Source organism: Hippocampus comes, unplaced genomic scaffold (assembly GCF_001891065.2).
Source record: "Hippocampus comes isolate QL1 unplaced genomic scaffold, H_comes_QL1_v1.1 scaffold78, whole genome shotgun sequence".
Classification (NCBI taxonomy): Eukaryota; Metazoa; Chordata; class Actinopteri; order Syngnathiformes; family Syngnathidae; genus Hippocampus; species Hippocampus comes.
In genome coordinates this window covers 2,387,437-2,402,665 of record NW_017805798.1, presented here as the reverse complement: position 1 = coordinate 2,402,665, position 15,229 = coordinate 2,387,437, and the positions used below count along the sequence as shown (strand labels likewise).

Here is a 15,229-nt window from a genome sequence, read left to right as displayed (position 1 = left end):
TTTCTCAAGCCTACGCCCTTTTTACAAAACAAACAAAGAAAATTATCCAAGTGTCAACACAAATGTCATCTCATTCAGTGGAATTAAGTCATGAAAACAAATATTTTTTTTGGAAACAAAAGGGAATGAATAAACTTGTTACACAAGAACTCTACACCCAATTAATCCAAAACGAAATACAGTATACACTTTATTTTAGTCTAGGTTAATCTATTTAGTCAATACTGTACTTTCAGGTTAAACATTCTTTTAAACAATGTAATTGACCATACGTGACCCTTTCCTTCCTTATATTCGGTGGTTTTGGTTTTGAAAAAGCTCTTTGTATTGTTTATTGATATGGAATTCTTCTGTAGCATGTGTTCTTGAAAATATGTCAATAAATTTACGACATAAAAAAAACAAGCATTTGTGTGTATGACACTAGTCTTTTATTTAAAGCCCACAAAACATTTGGAACTTTTTTTATGCGATTGCCCAAAATAAATACGCGGGAAAAATAAAATAATCGTGACTTAGTTTAGACTTTAATGCCTGAGTGATAAACAACCCAACACTACTTAATGCCTGAGTGATAAACAACCCAACACTACGCAACTTTCTGAACACTAAAGCGGCGACAATGATAACATGAAAATTAAATCATAATAAAAAGATCCGTAGTTTTTGATGAAGAGAGCCGCGCTTCCGAGGGGTGGCACGAACAACTTGGTGGGCGGGCTCGACTCTTTATACAACTAAAAAGGAGGTTACGCCGTGGTGCGACAGGTGTAAACTTCACTCAACAGACTTGCTTGCTTGCTTGCTAGCAATTGAAACCGTTGCTGACGAAGACATCAACTGCAATGCTAAGGAACGACTTCGGAGCAATGGTATGATTACACGTCGCACATAAAAGTAAATTACAAGTTTTATTGCGTCGTGAACAATATTGGCAAGTGGAGTAAAGCGCGATGTTGCCGATCGATGCGAACTTCCGGGATGTTTCCTGCTGTCAACAAGGCCGTAAATCCGTCTAAATAAGACATCTTGGTTTACTCTTTTCGACTAAGAGTTGTCGTATTACTGTTGTCACTTCGTCTGTCTGACCCGTTTCGAGGTTGATATGAAAAATAATCAGCGAGCTATGCGATTTTCTTTCAATTTGCGGGTTTTATTTTTCCTGTCAAGCGCCAGGCTCGCGAAGGCAAACAGCTGCTATTTATGTCACAAATGAGATAAACATATCGGGAGCCACTGATGCACACTAAAACAAGTTAGCCACTAACGCAGCGGTTGACAACGATGTTCAGCTGGTGTTTTCTCAAGTCCTCGAGTCACAATTGCTAAACAGTACTGTATGTCTAAATAACTGAACACTATTTTCTTTTACAGTCTTTGTTGCCCGTCTTCCTGCTCTCATGTGGCTGCATGTCGGGGTCTCACCTCACGGAGGCCTCAGACGACACTCTGAGCCCTGAAGATGCTTCTTTTTGCGAGTAAGTACAATAAAATAAGCACCATATTAGCATGGTCCAATAACCGGTTTGATAGTTTACCGTGGTTTTAAAAAGTCAACATTAATACTGGTTGTCACAGGTAATGAGCTCTTATTTTTGAGGGGACGTCGAAGCAGGGTACAATATGACTGACTGCTTGCAGAGTTGAGTAACTGAACAGCCACTTTTAAGTTGATTGCCACCAATTATTTTTTTCCTCCTGGATGAGCAGAGAGGAGAGGGGTGAGCAGTTACACATAGAGGAGGGAGCCAGATGAGAGACCGCAAACATTGGTGCCTTTTTGCTCTGATTAATGTACATCATCCGAAAAAATATATTTGTTGAGTTTTGACATTACCAAATAGTCGATTTTTTTGGAAAATAAAATGGATTGTGTTCAATGGGGGAAAAATGCAGTTTTATTTATACAAATATTTTTTTAAAAAGTCATTTCAAAGCGGTCATTTTATTACCATGATTCGCAATATTTTTCCGACCATTTTAAGAATCTAACATCAACCTATGCCTACATGAATGACGCTCGGAGGGAGATCTTAATTTAACACCGTGTTCATTTTGGGGTGAATATAGATTCATTAATTTATTGTTTGAACTGTCTTTGGTATATTTCTGTTTTGTTATTTTTTTTTTTTTTTTACTTCATGTACAGCAGTTTGTATGCAGCTATGGTTGTTTTTAAAGTGCTTTATGAATAAAGTTGAGTTAAGAATTACAGAATTGTACAAGAAAACAAAAGCCAACCAAAAAGGCATAGGGTGAAACCGCCTCTTATCAAGCCTACACCTTTTTTTTCCAAACAAAACAAGGAAAATCATCCAAGTGCCAACACAAATGTTATTTCAGAGTTAATTTACATCACGAAAAGAAAACAAAACCACTTTTTTTGTTATCACACAAAACTTCTTCATCCAGTGAAGCCAACCAACATTGATAATATTTATACATTTTCTTTCATGCTTGGTTTGTATGTTTATTCAACACTTGAAACATTCTTTTTCACAATGTAACTGAACCATACATTTTCATCTTGACTCATACTAAGATCCATGTATCGTGTACAACACCAGTGCCATTAGAAAGGGTTGCCAACATATTCAAAAAAGATAATCTATTTTCTGTAGCATTTGACTCCTCATTGGTTCGAGGTGAGCTAGAACCCATCCCAACTGACTTTGGCGAAGAAGCAGGCGACGCTGTGGACTGGGTTCCAGCCACTCTCAGGGCACATAAAGACAAACCAGCATTCCCACCTTGGGACAATTCGTCTTCAATGAACCTGACCTTACCAAACCGAGCCATGTTTTTGGAATACAAAAAGCATATGCTAGCGCTACACAGGAAAGCTTAACTGCGATTCGAACACCAAACCTCAGAACTGTGAGGCTGGCATGCTAAACTTTAGTTCACCTACTCACTGCAACTACAATGATTCAAAATGTGTTCTTTAACTTGTTGTGGCTGACGAGAGTTGATGCATTGTGACTGACGGGACTATCATTTTATGTAAGCCATAGCGTATAATCATGGCACAAAAGAAAAAAAAAATCACTGAATTATTATCCGATCAAATTTTTTTTCTGTTCTTTTAAGCGGCGAGCTGGAGGTCCAGTACCCAGAGCTTCTTGTTAATAGATGCCTGATTGTTCCAGAGGAATTTCGAGAGAAACTTAGCACCATCTGGGGAGCTCCACTTATTCGGTACCGTCACGCACAGGAGGTAAAACATGATCCGTGGTGTGTGTGCGTGTGCGTGTGCGTGTGTGTGTGTCAAATCCAAGAGAATAACAGTAACCATCAACAATCACATCTCAGATTATCTTGTAATTTCTATCATCTTGATCAAGAACAGATAGTTCAATTCAAGTCCTAGAGTGATAATTGATTATTTAACAAGCGTGAAAGACTGAAAGTGCAAACGGAAGAACTCGAGGACTGCAATTGCCCACCCCTGGTCGAGATGGTGAAATATAAAAGCATGTGAAGTGATTTAAATTTCATCTCAATAGTCAAAATGGTCATCCCCCTTTTTGAACACCAGAGTGCACTCATGTTTCATATTTGTTGTCATGTAATTATCTTCTGTACCAATCCAGAACCAGTGGGTGGTGCTACCACTTCATTGTTAGCGCCATAATGGCAACGGGCAAATAGACCATATTAAGATTTTTACAGTAACTTTGTTTTGTAAGCAGGATTTTGCATCATATGAAGATAGCTGCAGTTATTTGAACAATTTAATTAGCACACATACTTATTAAAAAAAAAAAAAAAAAGAACAATGCATGAGCAAGATCTGAGTTTAAAGCCCAGTTATTATGGGGAATAATTCTTAAAATGCAGAAGCAATTTGTTTTTGTGAATTTGTTTAAAATTTCTGTTTCATTCTGGATGTAATTTTTAAGTGTTACATCACGCATGCTTGTGTTGAATGTAATAAAAAAGCTTCAGTGGCATCATGCTGCCTCACGATCGAGATGTCCAAAGTTCAAAGCGCAACTCGTTTCTTTGTGCGCTTCGGCCTTCCTCCCACATTCCAAAACATGCCTGTTGATTTGAATGAAAACTCTAAATCGACCATAGGTGCGAAAGGATTTTTGTCAATGTGCGATTGGCTGGCACCCAGTCCTCGGTCTATGTAACTGGCCCTTCGCTCAAAGTCAGCTGGCAGAGTTTCTCGCTCGCACACAATCCAAGGACTCTGGAAAAATGGAGAGAAGTCAGATGATAACTGCACCCTGTCAACTTTTTCTGGGTCCCTGAAATGTGACACTTGACTAAAATTGTTGAATTCTAGCTGTACTCGGATGAGTAGCGCAAGAGTAATTTTCTCATCAGAGTTTTGTGTTGCCACCGATTGAGAGTGTTAAAGCGCCCTATTGAAGTTGACATAAAAAAATATATATATATATGTAATTGAAATCAGCTGGATGTAAGATCTCGTCTGTGGATTCAAAAGCTAAGCATTCAGGTTTGAACATGATCTATTGCCCAAACACCGTTTGATCTATGATCCTATAATACTGTCTGGACTGATTCACTGTTATGACCAGACAGCAAAAACCATTACACGTAAAAAGAAATCAATACAAACTTTCTTCGCTTTGCAATGTAATTCCCCCGTTTCCTTGACACTCGAGCAAATTGGCGCCGTTGAAGGGGGCTGCGATTGTCGCTCGTGTTGTTGGTGTGCCAGTTCACCACGCTTTCTGTCAGTGTGCCACTGCTATTCTCCGCCACTCAGCCTTGCAAACCTGTGGCCGCCGTACAGAATAGTGGCTGCTTCGGCTCAAATCCACCCACCGTGACACCCACTTCATTGCTGAGAAGGGAGGCATGCCTGCTGAGTAATTGTAATGGAGTGTATTGGGCACTCGGCCTTTAAACACACCCCTAAATATACCGAAACCGCTTAAGTCCAACACTTTGAAATTCAAAACACATGCAGCTGACCACACTCTTTTTTGAAAATTAGGCTTTGTTTTTTGGACGTCGACTATCATGTGCGAGGAGCTCATGCGCTCCTGAATGGACCTGATTTAAGCCAGAATCAAGTGATAAAGTTTGTGTTTCATGCTTTTTCTTTTTGGGGCTTTTGAACCTTTCAAACATAAATGTGTTGGTAAGAAAAGAACGTAAAATGAGAAGATGAATATGAACAGGAAGTTACTGTGAAGCTTCTGTTAAGATGTGCTACCAGTTTAATTTGGTAGCGTCGTACCTTTATCGTTGGCCTCTACAGCAGGGGTCCCCAACCTTTTTTGCCCCACGGACCGGTTTAAGTCAGACAATATTTTCAGGGACCGGCATTTAAGGTGTGGCGGAATTAATACAACAAAATAATATGGTATGAGCTGCATGAAAACTGTGGTGTTTTCGAAATATAATAATAAACACAAGGAGCGTCTAATCTGGTCGCAACACTCTTATCGCTCTGGTAATGTTTAATGCCTTCAAAATACGATACAACGCAAATTCAAAGTGCATGAAAATGACGACTCACCACAGCCCCGAGCTTGATTTTCTGCAATCAGACAGTCCCATCTCGGGGTAATAGGAGACAATGACACCTCAAGTGTGTGGTTTATGTCCAGTCTACTTCGTAATTTTGTTTTCGTCGCCGTTGCTGCAGAAACCCCCCCGACTCACACAGGTAGGATGTCGGAAATAGCAACTGTGCTATTGTGGCGATCTCAGAGTATTCAGCCATAACTTTGATCCAGTTGTTTCGAACGGACTTTTAAGGCCGCCGTCATTTGCAATCTCCAAGCAGCTTTTTTACTCATTTTGCGGGCTTCAGCATTTTGTTTATGAGCGTCATCGGTCACGTGACCGAGAAGTGTGGCTTGACGTGAGTCAAGCGTGACACAGACGGATGTAACAGAGAATCCGGTAATTTTTCAAAATAAAACACATTTCGTATTCCGAAATAAATAAAACGGAAATAAGGCAAGTTCTTTCTGTGCGGCCCGGTACCAAATGCCCTGCGGACCGGTACCGGTCCGCGGACCGGCGGTTGGGGACCCCTGCTCTATAGGACACCTTAACCAATCTTTTTGTGGTCAGAGGACTGGTTTGTGTCTTGTGTTGCAGTAGCCGTGCATTTGAGTCTCATCTGTTTGCTATCTTTGACAAGAGAGCACAGAGTAAAGATGTAACCTGCTAATATTAGCTTCTCTGGCTAGCTAGCTAGCTTGCCACCGACTGGTTTGCTGCCATATTCGTCACTTGTCAACTAAAGTAGAGCGTTAGTGTATACGCGTGTGCTATGTTATAAAGTTGATTGCATTTACATTTGCCTAGTGTTTCACTGTTTACTTTTGTTTCAGGAATTTAGGTGTAATTCCAAATGTAGTTTAGTCTCAGTGGGAAGTTTTGTTTTCAAAACAGAATAAGCTCAACTGATCAAACACTCAACAAATCTTCCCCTGAGTGTGAGACAAGGAATAAAAATGTTAACAGTTGGACGAAAATGTGCAAAAAAAAAAAAAAAAAAGTTTGTTCTCAGGAACTGATGAGAGAAGATGCTTTTTAGTGAGGTGGAGAGGTATTTTAATTACTTGGGTCTACAATCGAATCCCAACTACAAGTGAAACAGATAAAAAGGCCTACCTTGATTTTTTTTTAGCATGGGTTGCATTTTCTCCTATCATGATTGAATGGAAAGTCACAAATGTATGTCCTACAACACTGAAACTTTAAAGTCACTCCAACACAGGAGTTTGAGTCAGGATCAAAGCCAAAAGGGCTTTCAAATGTGTTTGCTTTTGGTCGACATTTGGATGGATGCAATGAGGGTTTAAAGCATGAGTGTGATTAGAGCTGCCTCAATGTGATGATCTCTTGAGCTTCTAATAGTGTTTTTTTTTCCTCTGTCTCTTTCTTTGCTGCTTTTCGCTCTCTGTGAATGATTTTTATGCTTTGCTAAAACATGTGGGGGCGTTGAGAGAGGATTTAAATGCAACGATCCTCCTCCTCTTATTTGTGTGTGTGTGTGTGTGTGTGTGTGTGTGTGTGTGTGCGTGTGTGTGTGTGTGTGCGTGTGTGTGTGTGTGTGTGTGTGTGTGTGTGTGTGCGCGCGCGTGTGCGTGCGTGTGTGTTTTTTGTTTTGGTGAATCTCGGCGTTCTCTTCTGCGAGCCTCTGATGACGACAGGGCAGCTTTAAGCCTGGCAGTGCCCACGGCAGCCTGCCGTCTCCGCGCTACCCACTCTCCCCCGCGTTTGGCATGCCGTAGACGCGAGGGTGGGGTTCCTCTCGCGCAGACCCTGTCATTCCCAGGAAAGCCTACATGTCCACCCATGCAGGATTCCTGACAGGCCCCCACTTTGGGACCTCGTTGAATGAAAGTTGGGAAGACTACAGCGTTCGTTTATCTAGGCTAGAAAATATGCATGATACATTCGTATGACCGCAAGGCTCAACAAGTGAATCATGTCCTGTAATGTTTTCCAGTGATCTATTTAATGAACTGAACTTGACAATTGTTATCAAATTTGACTTGGAGGGTGACAAAACGTTTGATGTGCCACATGTATTGTATTTAAAATATATATATCTCAAACCACAAACATGGAAAAGCAGATTGCCTTAACTAATTAACTTGAATACAAAGTTGATATTTCATTGTTTAAATTATACTGAGCAGCCAGAAGCTTTTCCATGTTGCACGAGTTCCTTTTGCGGTTCTGTGATTATCATTACACTATCATCTTTATCATCTCTATTGAAAATATAATGCCATGGAGAGGATAGTAACAAGTCGTGAAATTGATATTTTTTAATAGTCCATTACATATACTAATTGGAAGGCCCCCCCCCCCCATTCAGGAAAGGGAAAGCTGGCATGCACGGCTAGAGATGGCAATTAGTCAGTAACTTGACTGATAGTAACCTTAAATTCTTTTGCTTCATATATAAACTATAACAGAAATAATTGCGTTTCTGCAACTCTACTTCAAACAAAGGAGGAACAACTCTACCGGTGATGCTCATGATAAGATGCAATCATTTTAATAACATTTGCCCACCAAGTTTACCGAGCTTGATAGCAAAGAGAATGCGGCAGGTCTCGATTGGAAATAAAACGCCAGCCTGTGCTTCCTGGTTATTATTCAGTTGTCACACGGAAAGTCTTACCTTTTCAATTCGTATACATCGACGGTAAGCTCTGTTCAAACTCATAATATGCAGAAGGAAATGCAACTGACGCTTGGATCAACATGCAAGATTAAAATTTCTATTTTTAAGACTTACAGGAACGTAACATTTAGCAGGCAATCATTTTGTCGACTGCTCGGTGATGCTGTCACGGTAAAGTTTTGCTTAAATCTGACCTTCTCAGTAAGCAGATGTGACCCACAATATCAAACCTCACTCCTTGTTAATTTAAGCGTCTACTTCCTCGTGTTAATTTTATTTTGTATTTTTTTCCCCCCTTGCTTAAGAACATTTCAGTCCTCATCTAAACTCTCTTCTGTTCAATGTTTGCAAAATAACTGATTTAAAAACTAAACATAGACAAAACTTTTAGGAAGGATTACTGCGGTGCTTACGCTTAAAACTGGGTTAATTTATTTATTTTTCGCCTGCTTGACAGCCTCTTTTCTTTTACGAGCACGTAATCCCGAAGTGAAGTGATCACATGAAGTTTACTTTAAGACGCACATGCGTGGCTTAGTGGCACTTTGCCCAAAATGTTTTGTGGTCCGGCACAGGGTTTAGTTACAGATGTGTCCCAATCCTCTGATTCACCTTCTTTAAGAACAGCTTCGGGGCTGCTCATTATGCTTAACGCTCCATAATGCCTTCCCCTTCATCTCCCCCAGTGCTCTTATTGTCTTAACTCCGAGCGAGTGTTAAGGGAAAAACAGGTTAATACACATTTGGCAGATAAAATAAGATGTTTGGGCTTTTTTTTTTCTCCCCATGGGGAAAGTTTTTCATCGGCATATGATTCTCACAACTTGGATTCTTTCAATTTATTTTATTTTATTTTTTTTGTCCTGTAATTGCCGCGGAATCTTTTGACATTGCAAGTGGTGCTACTAATCAGGCCCATTGATCAACGGAAGGACAGTCGATGATAAAATTGCTCGGTCTATACATTAGAAGCAGAGGAAATGACGTGTGGATTCATTGTTCATCCACTTAAATTAATCGTTCCAGTTCTCATTCTTCCATTTTCTTGAAGAGCAACACTCGATCGGATCTGTAAAAAAACCTGACCACCTATCTTGATTTTGCAAAATACTTAATTGTTTAATAGTTTAATTGCCTCGAAGGACTCAATGAAGAGATGATTTTTCACTTCTTATGCTTTAGTCTCCTGTTCGTCCATTCGCTTTTTTTTTTTTTTTTTGCTCGCAGCAGCAGATGCTTAAGAGTCTCTCAAAGCAAATGGTGACCTACACAAAATTGGCTGCATGGCACCGGCATAAATAGGATAAAACGGCTGTTGAGCATGACTGTGACCAGTATGTTAAACCGTGGTTTTGTTGTCCTAAAGGTTGGTGTCGATGAATTATTAAGCAATAGGTGGGATGGTCTTAGCTTCAATAAGCTTAAATTGTGAAATCTCAAAGAAGCTTCCGTTTTCACGAGCCAATCGCGTTGAATTTTTGTGGTGGGCTTGTTTGTTGATCACCTCAACTGACTAACGCAATTCCCCTCCCCGAATTTAAAAAAAAAAAAAAAAAAAAAAAACACTAGAGATTTAGGTGGCTTTTCAAAAACCTGTATCTCGACATTTATCCATCTTAATCTTCTTAACATATTAAAGTGATTTTTCTTGACGCCGGAGTAGCTGAGGCGCTCGGCACCCCTCATGGCACTAAGACCGTCAAGGCATTGTGGACATCTTGTGCTGTTGAATAAGAAGAGAGGTGGGCACAAGTCAACCTGCTTCCACAGAGCTGTGCCCGCGCTGAGGCAATTTCATTTTGATCATATATATATATATTTTTTGTTTTGGGTTCGCTCATTAGTCCAACTGTTGCACGCAGTCAGTGTTCTTAGGATCGGCTCTGCCAGCACTGCCCACACTGTGGTGTGGAGGTTTGGAGCTGAAATGAAAGCTTCACGGAGTAGGTGTTTGCAGGATGCTTTCTTTCTTTCTTTCTGCGTTTCTGGGAATGTCAGGAGAGCTGTCCATAATGAGCGACGACATGATGTCGCCGAATGCCATTGCTGGAGATGAGGGCTTTCTCCGACACTGTAGATGATGTGTTTAACCTTTTCTTTCGCCGTGACGCAAATCTGCATATCCTCACTGACTGTTCCAATGCGTTTTTCTGAAAACACAATTTCAGCGAGCAGGCAACTCAAAGGTCCCGGTCAAATTCCAATCCGGCTCGAGTCCTTATTTGTCCTCGTGCTCTGTGGAAGTGCCGTAGGGATAATGTGTTGGCTCATTGCATCAGTTGCAGTGAAGTTTACATGTGGGGATATTCATTGTGGATGAAGTCTGACATGGTATTTAGCCTGATGTCTGTCTACGTTAAAGCGGAGATGATGGGGGTGGGGGTGGGGGGGTCCAATAAATTGTGGCAATAGTTCACGGAAAGTACAGCTTTAGTTATTCGTTGGATTGTTTGTTTGTTTTGAATTTCTCATTGCCAACGTTAGTTTTCATGGGCAACTTCAGTGTTCCACCGCTTTTTATATATCACATGCCTCTCAGGCTTTGTTCACTTCTGATCTCTGTACAGGTAAAGCCTAAAACATTGACTTATTTATTTTAAGTAGCACTTGTTCACATCCAGCCGTTAAAGTGTACCAATTTCCTCCTAATTTGGGGTTTGGAGAGCTGCTAAGTTGCCTACCCGGTCGAGTCACCAAACGCTGTACTCAATTAAGAGGGCTGTTACTTTAAAATCATGACACACAAGGAAAAAGTAATCCTCCAAAAAATATTTGACTAAGTACTTAGTGAAGAAATGAGTTAGCTACTGAATAACTGCTGAGTAGCTTTTGATTGTGACCCACACTTGGCAACAAAGTTGAAAAGAAGTGGACAGCTCTCAAGACAAAATGAAGGTACCATCAACACAACACTTCATCAACAAGTCATACTAGCGACGTAGCAGCCGTTGCTAGGAACATGCGTATCCTTACCGTCTGCATCATGTGCAAGCTTGCGAGTCACGAGCCGTTATTGTTTCAACGGCATTCTATTTTATGTTTGCGTCTGCTTGGTCGAATAAATGTGTGCGTGTAATTGAACTGTACAGTATACCTTACTGACATCATTGTTATCCTTCTGTGGTAGTGTCACCTGAAAGCCAAATGAAAAAAGTAAAACATTGTTTCGTAATTACTAGTATTTTTTTTTTTATTCATAAAAATATAATATTTAACTTGAAAATGTGTCATATATAAGCAGCAATTAGCACAGCCCATCAGTTCTTTTTTTTTTTGGAACATGGCCTGTACTTTAACTTAACTTTGACTGAACAGCCGTCAGGTGTTTAGTCTTAAATTGTCTTTCCATATATGAAATGTTGTTGAATGCAGACCAGCACTTCAAGCAAACCATGAAGGCTTGCTTCTTTTCATGTCGCATCCAATACAAGAAATTGATTGGAACTGGGTGGCTTAGGACTGGATTTTCCTCAACCATCATATTTTACTGAACTTTTTTTTTTTTTCTTTGTCCAAATCCTATAGAGTGGCGCTTCAGGTTTTTTTTTTCTCTTAAGTGAAAAGTTGATATTGTTGTAGAGAGGTAGAAAGGAGTTTTTTCATGTGTGCGGGAATGTAGATTTTCTTCTTTCCGTGAAATCCTAATTGTGCCTCGGAGGCCTGCTAGGCTATCTGCGCTCAGATCAACAGGATTTGTGCGTGCCTATGTGTCAGAATGTGTCTATTTGCTTCAACGTGCATATAACCCCTTTCATTGCACAAGATGCAGATTTATTTTTATTTATTTTTTAAATTATCGTACACATTTGCCGATAGGCTGATCCTGCACATCTGTTCTTTAGAGTTTTTGCTTTCCGTCAAAGGGGTTGAAAGTTTTGACGTTTGTCATCAATCATTTGTGAGAGGCCTATTTCAGGCCAAGCTTTTCTGGGTGAGCTTGTCGATTAGCGCGAGTTCATATTGCGAGGACAAGGAAACGCGTATTGGGTCACAGCAGCCTGTGTCTGGGTTATTTCTTGAATTATTGCTGTACATTTATGCAAATCCAGGATAAAATCCTGTCTGCCTGCAGCAACATCTCCTGCTGTATTCGGTCTGTGTGAGAAAGGCAGGTTGCGGTTGACAGTCAAAAAGGAATTGCGACGACATATATGCCAAGATTATTGCTGTAGTCATTAATTGTTGCTTGAAAGGGGGATTAGGATTACCACTCCTATAGAACACTCCCAACACCTGTCCTTCCTTAGATCTAACCACATATTTATTTAATTAATTTATTTTTTTTCCCCCTTATTTCAGTATCGGTTCAAGTTGGCAAAATACGAGAGGCTGATTTATTCAAATGAATCATCTGCGCTGGAAATGATTCAATATGTGCCACATTCAGATGGGTGATATATTATTCCCCTTGGGGAGAGGCAAAGATGGAGCTGGAGCGCTTTTATTTGTGTTGTCTTTATCAGTGTGTCAAGCAGAAAGGCTGAGCTTGTTCTCTCTGAATGTACGGGCCCTTGAACCATAAACCTGTACCTCCTCTGATAACACTTTCTGCATTGTGATTATAAATGCCATTCTCCGTCATGTCCCCTGTGACGGCACTAAATATATCAAGACGCACAAAATGATCTGTCGGATGTTTTAACTTTTTATGTTTCAACCGGCTGTCCAAACACTAAAGCTTGTCAGTCCGGCATGCACAATGCATTTTTAAAAGACATGTTGGGGATTTTGTGCAGAATTAAAAGACGATTTATTTATTACTTGACACAGTGAGGCAGGAACGCACTTTTTTTCAGTTCTATTTTTTTTTGGGGGGGGGGGGGGCGTGTAAACTACCGGTCAACTGGTTGAGCACTCCTGGTCCAGAACATTTTTTACCTGACTTCCCCCTTTAAGAAGAATTACGTTTTAGTGACACCTGACACAAGTAGAGAAGGGCAAGGGGCCAAGAAGGTGTTTGCAGAGCAATACTGTCTATTGATGACTTCAAGCTTTGTCATATGTATTGCGTTTCTCCTGCAGTTGAATCGAGTGCATTTCTGAAGTTCCCTTTGAAGTCTACTTCTATGGTATCCTTTTGCGAGGTCATAACAAAAAAAATCAACCTCAAGATGTAACACTGTTGGGTTTGAATTCCAACTCTTGTTTTAGGTGAGTGCTCATTTTATTTTTAAATTGTGAACTGTCTGACTTTACCACCGCGTTTTGGTTCAGGGGTCCCACCGACGTGCATGTTTGCAGCAGCCGCAAAGAGTGTTCCCTGAATTAGTCAGAGCCCAAGTGATGACATGGCCCTGATTGTCAGACGGGTGGGCTGGTGACACTGGAACACAGACGGTGCTTGTCTGTTTGAAATATTCTCTTTCAAGCTTCCAAGCCTTGGGCAGTCCTCGCTCCGAGTCTCCCAACACCCAGCTTCGCCCACTGAAACGAGACTCTTCCATACTGGAAAATCGGGCCCTGTCAACTGGCAGTCTGGACTACGTTCAGATGACACAACCCCCCTCCCCCCTCCCCCTCGCTCTCCTTTAATAATCACAAGAGTTTTGCCACCCCATGTAGATGCCTTTTGGTCGGCATCCATGGATGGCGTCAATAGCATCTTCCTACACAACACTGACTGCACGGAGGGCACTAGCAAATGTGGGAATAATTTACACTTTCTCACTGTACTACCATCAGAAACCATAATTAATCATGATAGAAAAAATGTGGAAGCCATCTTGGCTGGTGAAACACACAGTGCCTGTGAACAGCCCTGACGCCTTGAACCACTCCGAGGGCCAAATAGAAATGGGTGTCAAGAGCACTTAGGACTCAACTCGCAGCGAGATTTTGTCTGCGACATGTTGTGTAAATTCTTGAAATCTTCCATGCATGAAGCAAACTGCGAGTAAGGTCGACATTACAGCACACTTTTAAATTATACACAACGTGAGTCCAAAATAGCTCGACTGAACTCTTTGGATTATGTATAACTGGCAGACATTAAAAGCTCTGATGTAGATAAATATCAGCAGTGGGAAACCTTTTTTTTTTTTTTTCCCCTTACCGGGCTTCCGAGGTTCATAATATCAATCCATCCAGTTTCTATAGCGTAAGTGAATAATAAAAATAAAACTACTTCTATGATGAGTCTGTTAAAATGTATTGGACATAAATGTACATGCATTTAACAACAGTTCTTGGAGTTTAAATGAAAAGTATTGACCTTAAAGGTTAAATACAACTAAACTGTATTAAAGCCGTGATTCTTTCATGTCCCACTAGAGGGAACCAACATACCACAAGTAGGACTGGTCACTGTTCTTGTCTTGCTTGTCGTCATCAAGGTCGCTGGTGAGCTGACCAAAGACCTCTTGACTGTGAGTCCAGGAGACGTCCTAACTCGTCCGCTTTGCTGAAGGGCTGAACTAAATTCACGACCAAGGAAATGGTGCCAATGTTATATGATGAGCATTTGTGAATTCAAACTGAAATTTTATGTTGACATGTGAAGCGATTAAATACCGTATTTGGCTCACAGGCCGTGAGTTCCTCCCCTCGGTTTTATAACGTTATGACAAAGTTTCCTGTTGGTGTATATTTATGATAACTTTCTAAAGTGATTGTTGCTTTTGAATCAAAGAAAAAATATTCAATGTTGGTGGAACAGCACGCTTTGACTTCAGAGCACGCTGCTTGCTTGACAGGGTAATTACGGCCACGAGTCCAAACGTTATAATTTACCCTGTTTGAATGTGCTCTGTTCTGATCGGCATCACTGCCGGCGCATGTCAAAAAAAAAAAAATACGTTGGCCTCATTTAGCATGGCGTTGATATGAAGTTCATATTCCTGTGCGTTGCCTCTCGAGCACCTGTTAGTGGTGGTTCACCGTGCTTGAGCGTGCGCATTTGCAGGGATTCGCTTTCACGCCAGTGAGTAGGTGTGCAAAGCATCCACCAGAAAGTGTCGGAAGCCACAGCTAGCAAGATGGCATCCAGGGTGACTAATAAGCTTAACATGAGCACTGCTGTGGTGAAAGAACTCGTCAGTGTTGAGAGAAATGCAGAAATTGTTCCCTAGGCTGATACTAATTCCTTCAACCACC

The 15,229-nt window shown here is 40.8% G+C and overlaps 1 protein-coding gene across 1 annotated transcript in view; it reads left to right on the top strand.

Annotated features, from left to right (window-relative positions):
• The first annotated feature begins 742 nt into the window (after positions 1 to 742).
• pebp4 (phosphatidylethanolamine binding protein 4) overlaps positions 743 to 15,229 on the top strand; it is a 47,346-nt gene continuing 32,859 nt past the window's right edge. The window contains exons 1-3 of the mRNA XM_019885617.1: positions 743 to 872; positions 1,375 to 1,478; positions 3,091 to 3,217. Of these exons, the coding sequence (XP_019741176.1) occupies positions 846 to 872; positions 1,375 to 1,478; positions 3,091 to 3,217 (258 nt within the window). The 5' untranslated portion in view covers positions 743 to 845. The remainder of the gene's footprint in view (positions 873 to 1,374; positions 1,479 to 3,090; positions 3,218 to 15,229) is intronic.